Below are 22,357 nucleotides of genomic sequence, written 5' to 3' on the forward strand. Positions count from 1 at the left end.
AGTTGCCAGGAGTCAAGACTGACTTGAAGGTACACACAAACACACATTTTAAAACCAGTAATATACTAAAAGTGTTTATTTGATGGAATAGATGGACTTGTCACTGCCAGAACGTATGTTTATTTATTGGGTCAATTTATGCAATCGTATGTCTCACATATATGACTCTGGGCAGGTCCCAACAATAAAAACATCAGCAGATGAAACAAAATATAAGCAAAAACAGCCAAAACATATAAAACCATAGTGGCTTCTGGAAGTTCATTTTCGGTGCTCCAGAGCAAAATAAAGGGAAACAGCTATTTCATTTTTGCTACTGCAAAGTTTGTAAGGAATATCAAGTCAAACCTTGAAAAGAAAAATTAAAAAATGACAAATTCCAAGCAGAAACAAAAAAAAGCACTATCTCCAACTCATTTTCTTACCAACACTCTCACTACCTGAAAGTAATACTGGTACCGGTGACCTGATGAAAGCACAATATGAATTCAGAAGCAATACCTTCTTCTTTAAAACTTAAAGAGATTCCCCCCTCTTTCTTTACAATGTTTTATCCAAACAGCCAATTCTGAATCCATCTCCTCTTTCCCTGCCTCTTGAACTAGGGATGGTGAAATGTGAGGTTTGTTTTTTTTTTCCAAATTACATTTCTGCTTTGGGGTTACATTTCTTTTATCTGATCATTACTTTACTATTTCAACTCTTCCTTTTGTTCCTTAAGATTATTTTTACAGTCCATTACATGAGGCTTTAAACAAGCAGAAAGGATAGGGATCTAAAACAGGGCTTTTCAACCAGTGGTACGGGTACCACCTGTGGTACATTGGCACCTGGCAGGTGGTAAGCGACCATCCTAGAAAAGTGGTAGCGGGGGAGGGGAATGAGCTGAACCAGTGGCAGCACCGCACGAGCCTGAGCGAGATGGCTGGAGCTGCAGGGCTCAGCGGAAGCGCCAGGATCAGTGCCGCTTTCCAGCTGATCAGTGCTTTTTCGGGGCTGTCAGGGCTCAGTGGAAGTGCCAGGATCAGCACCAGGCTCCAGCTGGAGCTCAGCGCTGATCCTGGCGCTTCTGCTGAGCCCAGAAGAAGCGCCGATCAGCTGGAATGTTGCAGCATCTCCAGGGTCTTGTGATTTACATTCAGATGCTTGGCAACCGATTCATATTTATGACAGTCACAGTGTCCAATCCTCAACAGAAATGCTCACAACAATGAAAACCTCGGACAGGAGGAAGAGCACCGCCGGGTGGGCAGGCAGGTGTCTTGTTCGGCTGTGGCTTGGGGGGCACTTTTTTCAGTGCCATTGTAACTTCGAACAGTCACTAAGTGAATTGTTGTAAGTCGAGGACCACCTGTACTTTATCACTTTTTTCCTTTTTTTTTTTTTTTTGGTCATCAAGTTTTTGTTTGACACCTTGCTGGGCGACTGGTGGTACTCGGATATTGCCATATCCTAAAAGTGGTACAATGGGTGAAAAGGTTGAAAAGCCCTGATCTAAAACACAGGTTGTCAAACTCACAAGTACCCTGTCCATTTCATCAGAACCAACCAGTTCAGACTCATTCCAGATAGCTGGAAAGACCTCATTTCAGGCAATTCAGTCCAACTCTGAACAAATCCAAGTGATTTTATTTGAGAGATGCCTAGAATAATCCTTATGATGGTCCCTAAGTTTTCCCCAAAACTTTCACTGCCCAGGAATGATTGGACTGCCCAGGACTTTGATCAGGATTACAGACTAGTTGTTCACAGATGCCTTGTTGCCTAAGAAAGACCTTTGCTGTTTGTTTTCCTTCAGTGAGCATGACTGTGCACAGAATCCTTAAAGGGCAATACAACCCAAGTGGTGAATAAGGCCTCAATCATCCCAGGAATAAACCCAAGCTTTCTCCGGAACCCTGTAGGGCAGTGGTTCTCAACCTGTGGGTAGGGACCCCATTTGGGGTCGATCGACCATTTCATGGGGGTCGCCAAGCAAGGCTGTCCGCCATTTTTTTTGTCCACCATTTTTCCCCCTTTTCCGGCGGGTGCCTTACCTCCCTTGGGCTGGGCCAGCTGGTGGTCGGCCTGCTCCGTCTCTGCCGCTTGCCAGCTACGCCTCGGCCGGCGCAGGGGGCGGAACCACGCATGTGCGGCGCTCCCGGGCAGGGAAAGTCCTCGACTTACGACCGGTTGGGTAGTCCTCGACTTATGACCGGTTTAGTCCTCAACTTACGACCGGTTTAGTCCTCGACTTACGACCGGTTGGGGTCGCGGCATTAAAAAGGTTGAGAACCACTGTGTAGGGTGTCCGTCATGGACAAATCAAATAGGTATGTGTCTCTGCAGAGATGTACAATCTCAGAAAACTCCAATCCCAACAGGAAACAATATTTTCACAAGGGATAAATAATATCTTCCAAATCCAGATCACAATGCCACTACTACAAGAAAAAAAACCAAGTCCAATGTGTGGCAGGTCTAGGGCAACTCACCGCGGCCAACTCACCATAGCCCAACTGACGGCGGCCAGCTCTCAGTGGGACAGCTCACCATGGCCAACTCGGCATGGGACTATTTGCCGTGGAACAAGAGTTACACTAATATCGAAGAAGTGTTGGAATGGAATCAATAAAGAAAGGGTGCCAAAGGAGGGACAAAATGAAATGTGAATGAGAAAAATTAAAGTCATTTAAAATTATTTTAATTAATTGAAATTGTTGAATTGTCCTGCAGCAAGTTGGCTGTGGCAAGTTGTTCCATGGCAAGTTAGATGTGATGAGTTGACCCATTACATGTGTGGCAACCCCCCCTTCCCTAGCCAGAAGCTGGCTAAAAATAGCTTGACTCAGTCCATGGCTGCCATCAACTCCTGAGCAGCCTCCAAGTCTGCATCCACGAACAGATTAAAGTCCCCCAGAACCATAAGTTGGGGAAACTCCTCTACCTGATCACAAACCTTAGCAGCTCAGGTAGAGAGGTTGCCATATAGCAGGAAGGCTGGTACATGGGCAACAGTCCCTTCTAAGTTCTGCAGCTGAACACTTCACAATAGGGTCTCACTACCAAGCTACCTGTGGAGCAGCACCCCTAGAAGCTACCAGGATCTTGTGGATAACAATGGATATATTGCCAGCCCAGGGTTCACATACATGAAACGCAGTGGGGGTAACCTCTCCCTCCGTGCCCAGCCAGGTTTGAGAAATGCAAGCAAAGGCAGCCTTCTTTTCCTTGATTAGATGGGGATGAGGGAATCATGTTACAGGTTGACCAATATTAAGCAGCAGCAGTTAGAAAACAGAGACCACCCAAATCTCCAATTCAACATCATTGCCAGCTCCACAAATAGCAAGGGCAGGAATACTTCAATACTGTTCTACCCAGGTCTAAAGTGGCAGGTGGAATTGACAAGATGGCTACAGCTCATGGGGCCAGACTAATGGCAGCCCTTTGACAGACAAGTCTCTGCACTGTAGTACAACTGATAATTACTGTGAGGGCTGAAATAGTTGGATCCAATTTATTTTGTGTTAACCAGTCTACAATGAACTTTGTACAACACTTAATAATACTGAAAACTCATACCTAGAATTGAGTTTAATTACAGCAAGGAGTAGGAGGAGAAAATACATTAAGGGCAGCTGCTCATGCAACATATTTCAAGGAAGCTATTTCCCAAGAGAAAATCATTTTGCTCTTAATTAAAAAGAACTAATTCTACTTGGTACTTTTCCAATGTACATCGATTCTAAAAGATCATAGTTTAGATAGGTTACAAGACAGAAAAAAAGACAGAAACAGTCCCTGAAATCAGGGGTTGCTTTTACTTTTCACATATTTCATTCACAGCAGAAGGATAATTTCTTAATCTTCCTTTAACTGAATATTTCAGAAGTGCTCCAGAAAATTTGCAAGTGTCAGCATGATGTCTGCCATATTAGTATTTTAAAAAAAACTGTTCTCCTACAGTACTTGTTTTAGAGGTCTCCTATGTCAAAGTATTTACAAACATCTTCCTTGCTGCTCAAGAAACTTCATTCCACACCAGATTTTAATTCTTTGAAAATTAATGTTTTTCATTGAACAGAAGCTAGCATGCTGCTAAGCAAAATGCCCTCCTACATATCTTTACTCCCAAGAATGCCTTTGATGGACTTATAGGTGGTTGGCTCAAGTTTAGTACTTTGTTAGAACCGTGTCTATCAGCTCCCCAAAAGGAAAGTAAACTGAGGTAATAAAGAACATATCTGAAAGACTCGAACTCATGAGGGAGAACAACTTCATCTGTCTGCTCTCTGGTAAGTGGCCATTTGTGAAACCCTGCATCTCCATATAATGTGGAATGCCCACAACATGTCCTCACAATTTATAAGCACTTAGCTCATAAAGGTTGGCCTATTTTATCTTAGAGCCCTCCCCAAATTTACTAAAGACATTCTTCAAGGAGCAAAGAGCCCAACAGCAAAGCTGTATTTTCATACTAATAGAACATGTATGCGGGCATTCAGCCCTGAAAGACACAAGAACTGTATACCCTGCTCAATCCATGCCATCTTTCACACTCTGAGTAAAAACACCTGAAGAAAGATCATTAAGGTATGGAAAAAGTTTGAGGAAGGCATCCCAGAAAGGTCTTGACATGGCTGCTTTGAAAGCCCCTTGTTTATTGAGATCACTAATGAAACAAAGTAGCTGGGTACGTACACACCTGTGGAAACAACTGAGGAAAGACTCTGAACTATCCCCCCCTCTGAGCTTTCCAGAAATTACAAAGGCTTTAACATATCAAGAACTGCTTTGCTTTCCATACACCTATTTTACAAAGCCACCCTTTAAAATGCCTTGTGCAGCCCAAGAAAATTATTTGGGTGAACACAATTACACATTCTACATTCAGCCTAACAATCCATAAAAATCAGCCACCTCAGGGGCTTTCTTACTAACTAAACCGTTCGCTGTATATGCAAACCATTTTAACTTTTTACTTTAAGTGATTGTTTCCTTTTAATCAAAAAAAACCTTTGTGTGCATTAGAATATGACAGTAGTTTTAGCTCAGACTAAAAGTTCCTCTACAATGCTACCATAACAAGGTTTCCAACATAACTAGCCAGCCAATAGTCCAAGATGTAAAGTTTGTAACGGTTTCCAGATAAGAGTTATACTAGGCTATTGCATCACAACCAAAAATCTTGACCTCTCTTCTAAAACAAATCGCATCAGCTGTCATGGATCTACCTTTCCCGATGATGAGAATGTCAGGTATCTTGTTGGCTCTAGAAGTTTCTCTAGAGAATTCCAGCAAATCAAGCTATTGTCGGAAGTAGGTCAGGTTGCCCAATTGTCACCCTTATTCCCAAGCCCAGGGGGAAGGCAACCTTGGCTCTTTTATGACTCGTGGACTTCAACTCCCAGAATTCCTGAGCCAGCCATGCTGGCTCAGGAATTCTGGGAGTTGAGGTCCACGAGTCATAAAAGAGCCAAGGTTGCCTACCCCTGCCCAAGCCCCTTGAAAACCACTTTCACCCAGAGATCGGAAGCCCCGGGGATCACCTCTCAGGCACAGCAAGTCCCGAAGGAAGAGGAAAGACCCCTGATCGTGATCTCTACTTACCCCGTGTTGGGCAGCATGGCCAGGTCCGACGAAAGTAAAGCGGGGACCGCCGGGCAGATTTCAGGCCCGGGTGGGACGGGACAGCGCCTTGGTGCCTCGCAAGGCCGCTCAGATTCCTGCACTTGCTTGGAATCTTCAACTAGACTAGAGCAAAGGGCGCAACAATCGAAAGCGATTCCCTCGGCCTCGGCCCCCGCCCCTTTCGCTTGCCACGCGGGAAAAGAAGCCTCCTGTGAGCCCCGCCCTTCGCCAGGCTTCACTTGTCTGACCCCGCCCACGGGAACCCGCTCTGACGTCATTGGCCCAGCCTCTCATTCTGCGCGTCCTTAGCAACCGCTCACTCAAAGCTCAGAAAACGCAGCCCGTCCGAGCCACGTGATTCAGCGAAGCGATTGGGGAGGAGGGGAGGGGAGGGGGACCTCGCCTTTTCGTTTTTACGGCCGGGTTGGGACGGTCGGCCGAAGACTGGGGCGGGAAGATGGTCTTCGTACGCTGGTTTTCTCAGATCTTCTGTCGCTTTTTTTTTTTTTTTCTTCACCAAGAGAGAATCTCATCAAGATATTTTGTAAGACGCTTGTGCAACAAAAGAATTTGAAGTCACGTGTCGTTTAGTAACCTTATTCTTAAAAGGCAATGCCCTCTTATCGCGGATGGGGGAGACCTAAACTCCTTATTGGATTTGCCAAGGGTAGGACTTGGCCTCCCATTTGAAAGAAAAAGGTGAAAGGGCAAACGATTACCTTGTTACTAGAAAAAAAAAACCCTTTCACAATAATAGGTGAAAGACTTAGTAGCTAAACTGGGGGGAAATCACCTTTTCAAGTTTTGGCTTAAGGTTGTAATCCTAGCTATTGGACTTTGTAATTCATGATTTAGGCCAGTAGTGGCGAACCTATGGCACGGGTGCCAGAGGCGGCACTCAGAGCCCTCTCTGTGGGCACGCGCACCATTGCCCCAGTCCTAGGCCTTCAGCTGGGTTTTATAAAACTTTTCGCTTTAGGTCTCCACCGACGTTTGCAAAAAAAAAAAAAAAAAAAAAGGTTCAATCAGTCAATTTCAACTTCTCACGAAAAAAAAAGATCTTGCAAAGTTGGAATTGATTGATTGAACTTGTTAGTCCCACCCAGTCTGCCGTTATCACCACAGCCACGCCCACCCAATGGACCACGCCCACCCAATGGGCCACACCCACCCGGCACTCGACATTGCATAAATGGGTTTTGGGTTGCAGTTTGGGCTCTCGGTCTCTAAAAGGTTCCCCATCACTGATTTAGGCTTTTTCCATGGTATGCAAGGAGTGGCTTATTTAGTAAATCATTGCTTTGTTTTGTTCTTCCCACAACGTTGATGGCCCAAAGTCACCTTTCCACTAAGTTTCCATGGCTGAAGAAGACCCACATTCTAGTCCAATATCTTAACCACAACATTCTACTTGGCAAGAAATGATTTGCTGAAGAAGATGATGATGGGCCACTTGACTTTCAAAGTTACTAGGGAGAAACCACAATATATGCTCACAATATAATAAACTTTTTCTTGATTTGGTCCTTTTGTACATAATGTTATTTAAAACATCTTTCATTGGCGTATCATACACATTTCCAAATAACATTTTCATCAACTTAATGATTATAATTTTATTCCCCTTCTCAGACATATTCTGAAGCTTTTATATCATTAACAAAAAGAAAGGACCCAGCTATCAGGCTTGCAAATTAAGGCACAAGGAGAAAGAAGAGATAAAGGAAGGAGATTAAAACCTGTTCTCCAGTATTGAGTTAAGCACTACACACTTCTGTTTGCCCAAAACTATATCTGCATCATCAACTGCTTTCCTGTCTCCCTTCTGGATCATAGTATCCTTATTTGTGGGTATTCTGATCATAGAGGCAAGATTATTAATTTTTCCTTCTAGCTTTGCTTTACCACTTCAGCATCCAGTAGGGAAATCTGATTGGGTAGTTCTGGTGTTGTTGCACAATTATGTAATTTGGGAACTCTGCTTATATTTCACTGCATGCTCCCCTAACTGCAACTCAGATATGCCTTATTGTTTGTCACCCAAGGCTTGTTTAAAATTTGTAGCCATGTTAGATTTTTAGGACACCTCAAAATATCCTGTATGTAACAAAATCCTAATGAATAATTAGCAGTCCCAGATCAGTCAGTCACCCTCCGAGCTGGGACTGGAATATTTGGTAATGATCATTAGAGCCCTGGTGGCATAGTGATCAGAATGCAGTATTTCAGGGTAACTCTGCCCACAGTCTGGAGTTCGATCCTGACGGGCTCAAGGTTGACTCAGCCTTTTATCTTTCTGAGGTCGATAAAATGACCCAGACAACTGGGACAATGTGCTGACATGGTAAACAGCTCAGAAACTGCTGTAAAGCACTATGGACTGGTATATAAGTCTAAGTGCTATTGCTGTTGCAAGGAGAAAATGTCCCAGTAGAATCCTGGTTGCATCACTATCAATAACCTTAGTAATATCTGCTAAAGTTATCAGAATACAACAAAAGCAAACAAATATATTTGGCAACACCTTGAAAGTCTTATATGGCCCAGTTTCTGGATATCTTACTTATTCTTTTATCTCTAGATAGATAATATATCATCTTTGCCTGTCCCAAGGATATTTTGCCCCTCCATCCTGGGTGAGTAGGGAGCAGCTGAAAGTCCCCTCCTATTAAGAGGTATCTCAGGAAGATAAATGAGAGGGGCATACAGTCAGGTATTCTTGACTGCTCCGTTATGCTTCAAGGCAACAATCACCTCCCCTCTTTATGGCTTTACAGATAATAGTTATGGCCAAGCTGTTCTGGAAAGCCTTTGGAGAGTAAACAGCTAAAGTTAAGATCTGCAATACTATGATACTGCTTTTGTTTATTTTGTATTCTATTGCATTTGTATTGTAACCTCATTTACAATATCTAATCCTTTAGAACATAGAGTAATAGAGTTGGAAGGGACCTCGGAGTCTTCTAATGATCCAACCCACTACTTGAACAGGAGACCTTTGGGGTGAGGCAATTTATGAATTTATAAATCTGATAATACATAAATAAATAAAATAATATTTAACAGTAAACATTTAGGGCAAATGCATCAGATTGGGGACAACTTTCATCAGAGATAATTATTCAATTTTAATTTTAAAAAATAGATCCAGATTTTCTTTGTACTCCAGTAACGGAAATTGGTTTCAAAGTTATTTATTTTAAATGTATATATTGCTTATATGGCCAGAATGGTTTGCAGAACAGTTTATAGATCAATAAAAAGCAAAATTTGTCCTACCTTACAATCTTAAAAAAGAAACACAAAAAGAAAATGGTGGTGCAAGGAATACATGCACATGCACACAAACAGAGGAACATATAATTGTTACTGTTATAGAAATATACAATATTTAAAAATAAAACACTCTATTTCAGACAAGAGTCAATGGCTGTTTGCAAAAAGAGGTTACTTTCATAGTTGTATTTTGCCTTAACTGAAATTCTAGGCCTTTACTAAGTCAGAAAGTAAAGACAAATGTTATGCTCTTTATATGAGAATAGTTATTGGCATTTATATTTTGAAAAGGTAAGTGCTTTTTCATGGGGTGCAAACTAAATTGATCTGAACAAACTATATACATTTTCATTTTAATAGTATCACATATTGCAAATGACATAACTTGGGCTCTGAGATCCCAAAGATGCTTTTCCACGAGGCAACTGGACTTTCTTGTTTTTCTTTGAAGACGTTTCGCTTCTTATCCAAGATAACTATGGGATAACTATGACCTGGATGACTGAGAATCTCCATAGACATTGGGCTCTGAGAATGGGATCTTTTAAGAAAACGAACAGGTGTGAAACTGAAATGTGAAATGAAACTTTCTAAAATCTTGTTCATCTCTCAGTTTAAATAAATACATGGACAAAACCACTGTTGGCATAACAGTTTGCTGTTATGGAGTGCAATTCAAGAGGAGAAAGATCACCACACTACTGAAACAATGGTTGTTGGGTTCCAGTTTACAGAAAAGAGGAACAGAGCTTAATAGGAAGGTAAGGCTTTTCATAGGAATTTCGAATTGTGAAATGAGAAATTCTAAGGCTCTGGTTTGCTGACAGGATAGTAACGCCATGATTGGCTAAGGATTATTATTCCCTCAATGGAAAACTGAAACTCTAAACACAACCTTATGCTTTGGTTTGAAACACTTGCAGCTTCAGGAATCTTAAAACTGTTTTAAAATGATTTGTTATTAGCTTCTTTTCTTTTTCGTTTAATTTAATTCAGTTTAGCGTCTATTTGACTTCCTGGGCATTGTTTTGATTTGTTTATTTGTTTTTTAAAGAAAAAAATATGAACAAATGTAAGTTTCAGTCAATCACATTTGACCCTTTGGTGGCAAAAGCACAGATAACCATATTTAAAACACATAAAGTAAATATTCGATTTTTCATTTTTTGTGTGTGAAATGGGCATGTTCCAAAAGTATTACTGTAAACCATAACTATCTCAGAAGATAAAAATATACATATCCCTTTTAGAGTTACATAACAATATTAAAGTTAACAATTGCAAGTTATTTTTTCCTCTCAGGAAGATTATGGCCTGTGGATTGAATTATACAGAAAAATGAAGGAGAAATGTAGCTGAAGGAATTGTGGCAGCTCAATGCAAAAGGGTGTAGGGCCTGAATCAGTCTAGTTAAAAAAAGCTGAGCTTTCCATCAGTTCCTAATCTATATTCATCTTACTGCATGTCTTTGTTACTGGAAGCCATTAGGGATGTAGGGAACTTTTAAATTTAGTTCAAGTAATAAGAAATAGAAGGAAATTGCTGTTCCTCTAATGAAGATTTTTGAAATTAATGAATTTAAAATGTGTAAAAATAAGGTAAAAGACAAGGACTTCTTAATCATTGATAAATGTCAGCAAATGTCAGCAAGGGACCATTACTTTCAATGTTCTGCTACTATATATAATGGGTTCCTCTATTGCAGTGGTTCTCAACCTTTTTAATGCCGCGACCCCAACCGGTCGTAAGTCGAGGACTAAATCGGTCGTAAGTCAATGACTACCCAACCGGTCATAAGTTGAGGACTTTCCCTGCCCGGGAGCACCGCGCATGCGTGGTTCCGCCCCCTGCGCTGGCCGAGGCGTAGCTGGCAAGTGGCAGAGACAGAGCAGGCCGACCACCAGCTGGCCCAGCTCAAGGGAGGTAAGGCACCCACCAGAAAAGGGGAAAAAAATGGCGGACAGCCTTGCTTGGCGACCCCCGTGAAATGGTCGATCGATCCCAAATGGGGTCGCGACCCATAGGTTGAGAACCGCTGCTCTATTGCCCATTCTTGCTTAGGAACAATAGTATTTGGAGTAGTGTACAGCAGCATTAGGATGCCCACAGGCTTTCCATACATATAGCATAAAAAATAATCTATAGACGTATGCATAGCATAGTAAACCCTAGCAGAGGATGTTTTATTAAAAGAATTGTAAATAATTGTACAGGCACGCTCTTCAAATTCTTCTTAATAGAACTGAATGTTTATTACGGTTCTACCATATATCTAATAAGCTTGTTCATATTTATGACGATTGCTGCGTCCAGGGGTCATGTGATCACTTTCTGATAGGCAAAGTCAATGGGGAAGCCAGATTCACTTAACAACTGTGTTACTAACTTAACAACTGCGGCAAGAAAGGTTACAAAATGGGGCAAAGCTCACTTAACGAATGTCTCAACAAAATTTTGGGCTCAACTGTGGTCATAAGTTGAGGGCTACCTGTATATTGTTCCTTCAAAGGAAATTTTTTGAATAAAGAAAATGATCCATATTAAAAGGAAATAGAATCAAACTAAATATAGCATTTTAACTATTTTTCCAAGGCTGCAACAGATAAATTAATGGTCAAATGGGAAAATGTTTTGCCCATGGATTTAAATATTAGAATCCATATAGAAAAAATCTCTTTATTCGGCTCATTAGTTCATAAAATACAGAGTAAGCTTTTGAGTTTTCCTGGTCTCAGGATTATAAACCAAGTATGGGGGAATAGAAAGAGGTAAAACAGCTAGCTTTCAAATTATTAAATTTTCATTTGTATGAAGTCGAAGGATGGAAGTCATGTAGATTGCAGACATTTATCTTAGGCTTTTATGTATTAGGTCAGGCATGTCAAACTCGCGACGTCACATGACATCGCGCAACATATCGGGCTGGTTTTGCCATTGCTAGCAGTGGGGTGGGCGCGACTTCCACGGGATGTGTCCGGCCCACGGGCCGGCAGTTTGACACCCCTGTATTAGGTGCTGAAATATTTTTACCTCACACAGAGGTTTCAAGAATTAAGAAACAAATAATGCACAAGTTTTGTTTTACAATATGTAAACTGATTGCTAACTTAGACCTGTAGACTCCTTGGGAGCTGGAAAACAAGACAGTAAAACTAGACAGTTTTCATCTTAATAAATTTTGAAATAGATTTAAAGAGTGAATAAATGTTTAATGGACACATGGTTTTGTCTAATAGCTGGAAAATACTGCTTTTGAATGCTTACATATTATTTTCTTCTGCAAATCATGGCATTAGTGACTAAAAACATCTTCAGCTTGTGTTGGGTCAACTTTAAAATCAAATTATTATATTACCTGCACTTTATCTCATTATAAACCATACCACAATCAGAAAAACAACTCAGAGTTTTGCAAATCCCTAGTGATTCCTATACATTTTATGAGTTGCAAAATAAGCATAGAGGGCTAAAGGGAAAAGTGGGTGGGAAAATAGAGAGCAGGCTAAGCAACCTCTATTGCTTGCTCACTTACTTGTTTGCATGCTAATTCTTTCATACCAATTCTTCCATACCAAATGTGAGGCTGGCAACATGCATTTTTAAAAGTGACAAGTACTCGTAGATCTGAGTAATATACACCTTGCATAAATTATGTATTTAATGCAACATCTCACATTAGCCTATCCTCTTATAGTTAATTGTAAATGATTAAAACAGTTGGAAATTAACCATTTGTACAGATAATTTTGGGTTAGGGGTGCTTTTTTGTTTTTTTGTTTTCGGTTAAATACTATAATTCTGTACAGCAGGAACTCTGGATTTCTTTCTTTCTGTGCTTCATTTAAATATTCTAGAACAGCTGCTCTATGTCAGCTTAATGAAGAAAACTCTTAAATTAGCATTGTGAATTTACAGCTTTAACATATCCTCCTTCATTGCAAGCACACATATTGCATATACTTGTCATATTTTAGCAGATTAACATACTTAATGTAAATCAGACGCATCTGACAAGGACAGCCAAATATTCTCATGTACAGGGCTATAAAGCTAAACAATGTTGTATTGGCTCTATGTTCATTCTCTTGAACTGCAGAAATTAAAGTCCTCTCTGCCCCATGCTAATTTTTTTTTGCACCCACTGGGGAAAATATAATGGTATTTTCTTATAAATAATATGTTGGAACAACTGTCAATAAGAAAGACAAAAAAGTCTGCATAGTGGATATGGTAGTATCTGGATACAGCAGAATAACAAGAGTTGGAAGGGACCTTGGAGGTCTTCTAGTTCAGGGGTCTCCAACCCCCAGGCTGCAGCCCACTACCGGGTCTTCAGCCTTTCAGAACCGGGCTGCGGAAGTGGCAGGTGAGAGCGTGCACAAGCTCACACATCCCCATTCACATAAGCAGTGGGTGAGCACATGTCATCCGTTTGCATGTGTGCTCTGCGCTAGTGGTGGGTGCACATGCCCGCTGCTCGTACAAATGGAGCTGCATGCGCATGGGCTTGCCTGCCCTGCCATGCACATTGAACCACCACCCCTTCCCCCTTGCTGGTCCGCAAAGCCGAAAAGGTTGGCGATCCCTGTTCTAGTCCAACCTTCTGCTCAAGCAGAAGACTCTACCATTCCAAACAAGCGGCTGTCCAGTGACCTGGACTGAAAATAGAAATAGATCAAATGATGCTCTAGATGTTTTGGGATTGCATCCAAGGTGCCTATTACTATTGGTACTACTTTTCCAGTAGAAAGCAAGGATAGTACCAATAGTAATAGGCACCTTAGATGCAATCCCAAAACAATTGGAGTATCACTTGAAAACCATTTGCATTGACAAAGTTGCCATCAGTCAACTGCAAAAGGCAGCAGCTGCCTATCCCAGGTCCATTCAGAGGACTCAATAGGTGGATAGAAATGCCAAATCTAGTCTAAACAACTGGCTAAATGTGCGACAAACCATAATAATTTCCTCTACTTCCAATAGTATATTTGTTCTTGAAATGCTCCCTTTCATATTGCTTTGTTCTAGAGAGAAAAGTGCCTGGCTTTTCCCATCTAATTTTTCCCAAATGTTAGTTGGGTGAATCTTCCAAAAACCTGGACTTCAGTCAGCATTTTTGAGAGCACTGAAGCCAGTATAAAATATGTATAATTGTACATACGCATAACTATTAATCATCAAACATAATTTGCAAAAATGCAAAAATAATTTGCATTTTAAACTCTTGAATTACTTTGGTTCTGAGTGGGCTATACAAAAATGCATTTATCAGTTTCCCTCTGCTTTTTAAATACAGATACTTAAAGGAGCAAACTGCCCTGTGAAACTGCTGAGTTGCAAATTATAATGAAGGAATAAATAAATTTATTTATAAAAAATAAATTCCCTGCTTCTCTCTGAATAATGACAGTATTATCATGTTTGCTTTCTGAAATATCAGGACTTTATGCAAATTTGATCTATCTGCCCATCTACTTCATCCATGGGTAATTATTTCCTAGCTTTTCTCTCTTTGATTATTCCCAACTTAGTTGGGATCTCTCAGCTTAGTTATCTGACTGAAAACTCCACTGAATTCATGGGACATATTTCTCAATAGCCTCTTACATAGTAAGTACTTTCTTATAGCTACAGCTATACAGTAAATACCAAAAGGAAATAACAGTTAATCTGGCTTCTTTGCGGGAGAGCATTGACAACTTCTTTTTATATACCAAATATAGAAATATTCTCCACATTATTTTAAGTTAGATTTTAAATTTAGCCTTAATAAGAAACATATGTGCCCTGTTGTTGTTTTTTTTAAATCTGAGGTCTATTTGCTAAACTTCTAAGGGAGATATTTTTAAAGATACAGAGATGAAGTACATTTCTTTTTCTGGTATGCTAGTGTCAAAAGCCTGTTTTTTTTTTTACTAGAAGGGGCCTCCAGAAGAGCAAGAACAAAAAGCTACCAATTGCTTCTCCACCTCTTGCTACTGTGAGTTTTCATGGAATGCTCATAATGACATCAAAGGTTTTAGATTAGGAAATACAAATGCAGATTGACACATTCCTGAGGAAACTTTTAAAGGGAAATTATGCTAGTATAGTCCATCACAGCAGTTTAATCCTATGTACTAATAATTTTGAAACTCTGATTTGGAACTTACAGCCTGATAATGGACACAGACAGGGCTTTTTTTGTCATAGAACACCCAGAACGGAGTTCTGGCACCTATTTTGGATGGAACCTTGTAGGGTAGGCAAGGCGGGTTGTGTAACATGTGTGAGTTCCGGCACCTTTTTTTTCTTCAAAAAAAGCACTGGACACAGATAATTAGCTAGATAGTTCTACCAGCTTAGGTCCTTTTCCAGACTATCCCGTTCCAGGTAAAGAAAGCAAGTGTTTGTTTTCTAATTCCCTGTTTTATTTTATCTTTGTAAAAAAAGCAAATCTCTTTTAATATGTATAAAGTTGGGTTGTAGGGACATATGTGCAACAACAACTACAGAATATTCACATACATATTGTAACAGAAAAGATGCAAAGTGGAAGCCATGTATTTACAAATATTCATAAGTATAAAATGAAATAAGTCAAATTCACCTTCCACAGTGTGCCTAATTTTGTTTCTGTATCTACACAGTCCTCATTTTGTTCTGATAGAGCAGGGGTGTCAAGCTCAATTTCATTGAGGGCCGCATCAGCATTGCGGTTGCCCTGGGTGGGGGGGCAGTTGTGTGTGGCCAGGGTGGGTGCAGCCTACTGGGGGTGTGTGGATGGAGTGGGTGTGGCCTACTGGGTGGGCATGGCCAGCTCTACATTGTTCGCGTCAAGGGTGCCTGTGGGGGCCTGGGCAGGAGTGGGACAGATCTGAGGGTCTCTGGCAGAAGGGGGTGGGACCGGAGCGTCAAGGCATGGTTCACCGGGGTAAGTGCCAAGATGGCCACCACAAAATTGTACATTGGCTCCCAGCCAGCCTGGGCCAGGGCCAAGGCAGCGAGGGCCGTTCCCTCACTGTTTCCAGGATGGCTTCGCGGGCCACATGAAACCACTTCGCGGGCCGCATCCAGCCCCCGGGCCTTGTGTTTGACATGTCTGTGATAGAGTATGCTTTCATTCCCCGTTTTTATTTATCTGCTTTTGGAAAACAGAGTGTGATAACCAATGCTGAGTGTGAATATGGTAAGAAATTGGGTAGGTCAATATTTAACAGTCTAATTAATTTATAATACAATAATGTTATTAATTAATTTTGTATTCCCCACTCACTTTTTATTGAACTGAAAAAGCTAACAAAATGCTCACGGTTAATGGTTGGATGGGAAACAGCCAAAGAATCCCAGGGCTGCAAATTAGACAAAAAAAGGTCAAATATATTCATATAGATATGAATATTTAGACAAAAAAAGGTCAAATATAGTCACTGTAGTTGAGTTTGACCCCCCAAAAAAAATCTATCTTATTTTCCCTATTTTTAAAATCTGCTTGCTTTTGTAGCACACCCCGATATTCCATTCAAAGACTGGTGTTGCATTCCCTGATTACTAATTTAAGCATTAGTGTTTTTAATCTCTAAAATGTGTTATGTTTCTCTTTACACTACTGTTATTGTTGAACTGATCCCATTTGAAAAAGCATAAACAATTTTTGGTCAAGCACTATTACCTCTAAGCACCTCTTCTTCCGTGTTTTATTTAGCAAGATGTCAGCAGGTTTGTTTATGCTTTTAAACATGGGAAGAGGAAAGTAGATAACTGCATACATAGCTACTTCCTTCGTTTGAGTCTGTTTGTTGTTCAGAATGTCCTTGATGTGCCATAGTTTGAAAAGATTAAGAATATTGCCCATCTGATGATGCTAAAACCCTCAGTCTGAATACCTGGTTTGCCTGTGCACATGAATTTATGCCTTGCTTTGTATTCTTCCCGTTCCACAGGTGCAAATCAAAAACAATTTAAAAATGATTGCCATATATTTATAGCTATTGCTGTAACTGTGTACATGCCTTATAATCAAGCCTACATTGGCTCATGTATTGATGGTTTAACAAACCATTATTTAAAACAAATCCTGGTTTAGCATGATGCGTGAACCACAGTTATGATTGCTTCGTTGGACATTTATCGCCCATTGATATAAAAAATAACTATTCTGAGTACTAAAGCATGACTGCAATTAAAAAAGAAAACTAAAGAAATAGGATTCAGATTTTTAGAACCCTAAAAAGGCTGGCCATTCTGAAAACTAAGCAATCTTGTGGGAAACATTCTATACTAATATATTTATGGGATGGAAGAAGTTCAAGGCCCCATTCTTCCTCTCTTACATAAAAGCTTAGGCATCTCTTATCAAAACAAACAGAACTGGCAGCTTCAACAACTAAAATAGTTTCAGGCTGAAGCTCCTATCTCCTTCTGTTTTCTTGATCTAAGGCAGACATCTACCTGCAATTAAGTGCCCATGGGATTCTCTTGTACACAGTCTTTCTTCTTTCAAAGTGTTCTTTTCAAAAGGCAACTGGACTTTGTTTTTCCTTGAAGACGTTTTGCTTCTCATCCAAGTAGCTTCTTCAGTTCAGTTCCGAAGAAGCTACTTGGCTGAGAAGCGAAACATCTTCAAGGAAAAACAAAGAAAGTCCACTTGCCTTTTGAAAAAGCACCTTTGAAACAACCATGACATTGATGACTATTTCCATATTCATTTAGTCTCTCCTCTTATTTCAAGAAATGCATGGCCCCATGTTCACATCCAGCAAGGTTATCTTTATGGGGGAAAGGACAAAAAGTTATGTGAATACAGATTGATTCTCAACACTACCATGCATTTGAAATCTTTTCATATATCAGGTTTCCTGCCATCTCAATAATGGTTGGACCTTGCAACAGTTCTATTCATGGTCGATTCAAGAATCCTACAGATTTCACAGGGTTCTTAATCCATCATCTGTGCTGCTCTTTCACAGGCAGATCATTTACACACATTAATCTAGATTTAATTGTGATTTTTTGGGGGCATAATCCAACAATGGATTTGTAACACTAAAGCATAAACTACAGTATGTATTGTAAATTGCAATGCCTAGATTCTCATAAACAATGTTACAACTGAGTTCAGAGTGTGAATCCATTCTAAAAGTCTGTGTAAATGTCAGGATAGACTGAGCATCTAGCCAAAATGGTATAAAAGCGACAGTGCACACATGGTGACATCACATGAGACCATCATCACATCACTTGCCCCTTTATTCACTCCCCCCCCAAGAATACCCAGAGCCCAGAGTAATTTTTTATTGGAGTAGTATTCAAACATGAAAAATGCAAGCATGATCAATCAATCAATCAACCAATCAATTAATCAATGTTTACTGTTTGACCCAAAGCCAAAGCAAGTATAGAATTTGCAACTAAATTGTTAGAATATTTTTAAAAAATATTTTAAAAACCGATGCTCTCTTTTATTTATTTTATTTATTTATTTATTGAATTTATATACCGCCCTATCTCCCTTACGGGACTCAGGGCGGTGAACAGGCGATAATAAAACCACAATAAATATATACAAGTTTCTGTTGTAAAATCAAATTAAATAACAGGCCTGTTCTAAAAGTACCCCATACAAAACCCCCACTAAAACATAATCAAACTATGCCAGGCCGGCCGCACGGAATAGATGGGCCTTCAGGGCTCGGCGAAAGAGGCGCAGGTCCGTAGTTGTACGTAGGTCGGGGGGTAGGTCATTCCAGAGGGCAGGAGCTGCCACAGAGAAGGCTCTCTCCCTGGGGGTCGCCAGCCAGCATTGTCTGGCCGACGGCACCCTAAGGAGGCCCTCTCTGTGGGAGCGGACTGGTCGAAGGGAGGTGTTTGGTAGGAGGCGGTCTTGAAAATACCTAGGTCCATTGCCACGGAGCGCTTTAAAGGTTGTTACTAACACCTTGAAGCGCACCCGGAAGGCCACAGGCAGCCAGTGCAGCTCGCGCAGGAGAGGTGTTACATGGGAGCATCTAGAGGCCCCCAGGATCCCCCGCGCGGCCGCATTCTGAACTAGCTGGAGCCTCCAGGTGCACCTCAAGGGGAGCCCCATGTAGAGAGCGTTGCAATAGTCCAGGAGGGAAACGAGGGCTTGAGTGACCGTGCGTAGAGCGTCACGATCCAGAAAGGGGCGCAACTGGCGTATCAGGCGATACGCCAGTCTTTGTATTCATTTCTTTGTTTTTGTATTCATTTCTTTCAGCCTTCATAGCTCTTTCACATGTGGTTATGCAAATCCTTATGCATTCTCTTCCCCGTGCATTTGAAAAACAAGCAGAGCGATCTCATGGAGACAAGGCAAGCAAAAATAGACAGTATTATTTATGACAACATAGAAACTTCTCAACTTATCTTAATATTTAGTCCATTTGAATCTTTTTATTAAACCGCATTCTTGTACAAAACTTGGAAGACTTTTCAGCAGGCTTTCAAACACGATGCCTTCATTGGTTAGGTTCTCACAATATAGGAAATTATAGTTTACAAATAGTCCTCAGCTTACAACCAGAATTATGGTAAAATGTGCCAGTCATTAAGTGGGACATCATGTGACCAACCCCAATTTTACAACATTTGTGTGGCAGTCGTTAAACGAATCACCATGGTTGTTCAGCAAACACCATGGTTGTTACTTGAAGCCACTGTATTCAGCAGGCTGCTTTTGACAGAAATTGGAAATAAAGGCCAGGTTCTGACAAAAAAAGCCTCATAAATCTTGGTCATGTGATCACAGGATACTCAAATGGCCATAAATGAGGGCTGGTTGCCAAGTGCCTGAAGTGCAATCACATTTTTTGGGGGGGAGGGGAGGTGGCAGCCATCAGAACTTTGAATCGAGAGATGGGTGGCAGCTATTAGAATTTCAAATCAGGTCATAAGTATGTTTTTTGGGGGGGAGTCCGTCATAACTTTGAACAGTTACTAAGCAACTATTCATAAGTCAAAGACTAAGCTACAGTATATACTTGTTTACATATAAGTGTCCAATGAGATTAAGGTGGTGTAAAAAATCATCTCATAAGCAAATAAAACAAGTGTTGTATAAACCAGGACAGGATGGTTTGCAAACCACTGGTATTGTATCTTATCAAAGCATATAAGCAACACAGCTGAAATGTCTTGCTATTGTTCTTCTAGAATTTGTGTGATCTCTCAAATGGATTGTACTATTCCCAAGGAAGCAGGCCTGCGACTTGTGAATTCTCCTGGACTCATAGCCAATAAAGTCCATGATCAGAAGTGGTTTTGCCTAGTTTTGATGTGCCAACAGGAGTCATTCCTGAAGCAGCAGGATCTGGCAAGTGACTCATGCCTGTGTCATTATTTGATTAAACTTCTACCCTGTGCTTTGGATGGGTTGCCTCTGAAGACCACTTGGAAACCACAGTTGGTTCAAACTGCTTCTTGTTGACTAGTGTGAGCATATTATATTACTTACAAAAAATACATTGCAGATGCTTTCTAGGAATAATGTGGTTCCCCTCTCCAATAGCCCACCAGAAGCCTCTAAAGACTCAGCTTTTGCAGAGGGCTTTTCAAGACTTACGCAAATTGTAAGACTTGGATGTCTCTTTAAACAGTGATTGTTGTGTACTATAATTATAAGAAAATACTGTGCTTTGAAGTTTTCTTTTCTTTAAAATTCTGTTGCATTTTAGTAGCAGACCCAAAAATACTGTATGTTTAACATATTCCAATGCTTAGTTATACTGTGAGCGGTCAAGATTTGGAAGCATACAAAAATGTGAAAATGGCTTACGCGTATTTTAATTTAAAGCGCATTTTAAAAATTTACTCAGTCAGACAATAAGTGCAACAGTGGAAAAACTTTCAAGATAAATGTTGCGACAGAACTTAAGCTGTCTACTCAGAAGAATGTGTTTTCTTGTAGTCTACATTTCTGTCCTCTTTGCTGAGGATTCTTTTTTTTTTGCTGTCTGCTCTATCTATCTATCTATCTATCTATCTATCTATCTATCTATCTATCTATCTATCTATCTATCTATCTATCTATCTATCTATCTATCCTCAAAATCCAACGCCCAGAGGGGAAAAAAGCAATGCCCTTAGATCGCACCCCACCCCCCTCACTCCCCCCCTCCCGCTGCTGTGGTTGCCGCCTGTTGTTGCTGCCTCCGAAGCGCTCAGGCGAAGCGACCTCCCAGGCAGCCGCGCGCATCTTCTCGCATTTTTCTTCACATTCTCGGGCACGTTCAGTCACGCGCACAAGGCACGCTTCGCAGGGCCGTCCGACCATAGTCGCCAGCGGCCGGCAAAGCCAGCCGCGCACCTTTCTTGCGTTGCTCTCCCTTCCCCTCCCCCCCCCCACGACGCTCTCGCGCTGATCCCGAAGGCCCGGCGGAGGGGCGGGGAAAGCAGGAGGGCGGAGACGAGCAGGGCGTCGAAGATCTGCCGCGCAGGCGCGTCGCCGGCAACCCCGCCTCCTCCTCCGCCCCTCCCTTTTCTCGTTTTCTTCCTGAGAGAGCGGCTGTTCGGCTCCCTTTCCCTTCCCTTCCCCCTCACCCTGTCCCGTCCCTCGCAGCTTCCTTCCTCCTGTCTTGCCATGGATGGGTGAGTACCTGCCTCGCCCCGGCCGTTGCGGACGGGCGGATTCTCCCCGCCGTTCGCTCGCTCGCTCGCTGAGAAGGAGAAGGAGGAGGCGAAAGGACCCCTCCCTCCCTCCCTCTCCTTCAGTTTCGCGTGGCCGTCCTGCATTCGGCGGCGGCGGCGGCGGCGGCTCCTGGGGCTCCGGAGATGCCCAACATCGCGCACAGCTTGAGGGGGGGCCAGCGGCGGGGCCGGCAGAGTAAGCCGCTGGGGAAGACGGCGAAGGGAGCCAATTAGGCGAGAAAAACCAAATGAGGGGGAGTGGAGAGGGGGGGTGCCGTCCCCCCGCCCTCGGATCCTTTGGACTACAGTGCTCATCGTCCACTCCCCCAAGGCGGCGGGGGGCGGGGAGAAGGTTGAAAAAGGGAAGCTTGCGGCCTTTGGAAGTTCTCACCCGGACTAGGACTTGGGGGGAGTTCGAGAACGAAGTGCCCCCCCCACGCCCGCCGCCCTTCCTAAGCTCTTGTTTTTCTTCCCTCTCTCCCTTCCTCGCTCGGCCCACCGAAGCGGGGAGCGATCCCGAGTTGGCCGCTTCCCCGGTAGGCGAGGAAGAAAGCGGGTTTCCACGGTTGTTTTTTTTTTTGTTGTTGGTTGGTTGGTTGGTTGGTTCCTCCTTTGAGGAAGGCGAGGCGAAACCAAGACGCGCTCTTCAAACTTTCCTCAGGTGTGGCTGGCTGGCCGACCGGCCGGCCGGCCGGCCGGCGCCCATAAGCCAGCCCCAAACTTCTCTCCGCGCATTTTGCAATTGGGTCCCTCGGTGGCCTTTTGTCCTCCGTAGGAGAAAAGCCAGCTCCGGGGCTGGGGTGGGTGGAGGTGGGGGAAAGAGCCAACCTCTCTCTCTCTCTTT

The 22,357-nt window shown here is 42.0% G+C and overlaps 2 protein-coding genes across 4 annotated transcripts in view; one reads left to right on the plus strand and one right to left on the minus strand.

The window, feature by feature from the left end:
* Positions 1–5,788, minus strand: part of HSDL2 (hydroxysteroid dehydrogenase like 2) — a 40,740-nt gene extending 34,952 nt beyond the window's left edge. The window contains exon 1 of one of the 3 annotated variants that reach the window (XM_015819206.1): positions 5,593–5,788. In XM_015819206.1, coding sequence (XP_015674692.1) covers positions 5,593–5,609 — 17 coding nt within the window. In that variant the 5' untranslated portion in view covers positions 5,610–5,788. The remainder of the gene's footprint in view (positions 1–5,592) is intronic. The other 2 variants (XM_015819205.1, XM_015819207.1) reach the window with 2 other exon arrangements.
* A 15,593-nt stretch (positions 5,789–21,381) lies between these two features.
* PTBP3 (polypyrimidine tract binding protein 3) overlaps positions 21,382–22,357 on the plus strand; it is a 57,577-nt gene continuing 56,601 nt past the window's right edge. The window contains exon 1 of the mRNA XM_015819208.1: positions 21,382–21,474. Coding sequence (XP_015674694.1) covers positions 21,467–21,474 — 8 coding nt within the window. The 5' untranslated portion in view covers positions 21,382–21,466. The remainder of the gene's footprint in view (positions 21,475–22,357) is intronic.

Source organism: Protobothrops mucrosquamatus, unplaced genomic scaffold (assembly GCF_001527695.2).
Source record: "Protobothrops mucrosquamatus isolate PMUCROS unplaced genomic scaffold, P.Mucros_1.0 scaffold874, whole genome shotgun sequence".
Classification (NCBI taxonomy): Eukaryota; Metazoa; Chordata; class Lepidosauria; order Squamata; family Viperidae; genus Protobothrops; species Protobothrops mucrosquamatus.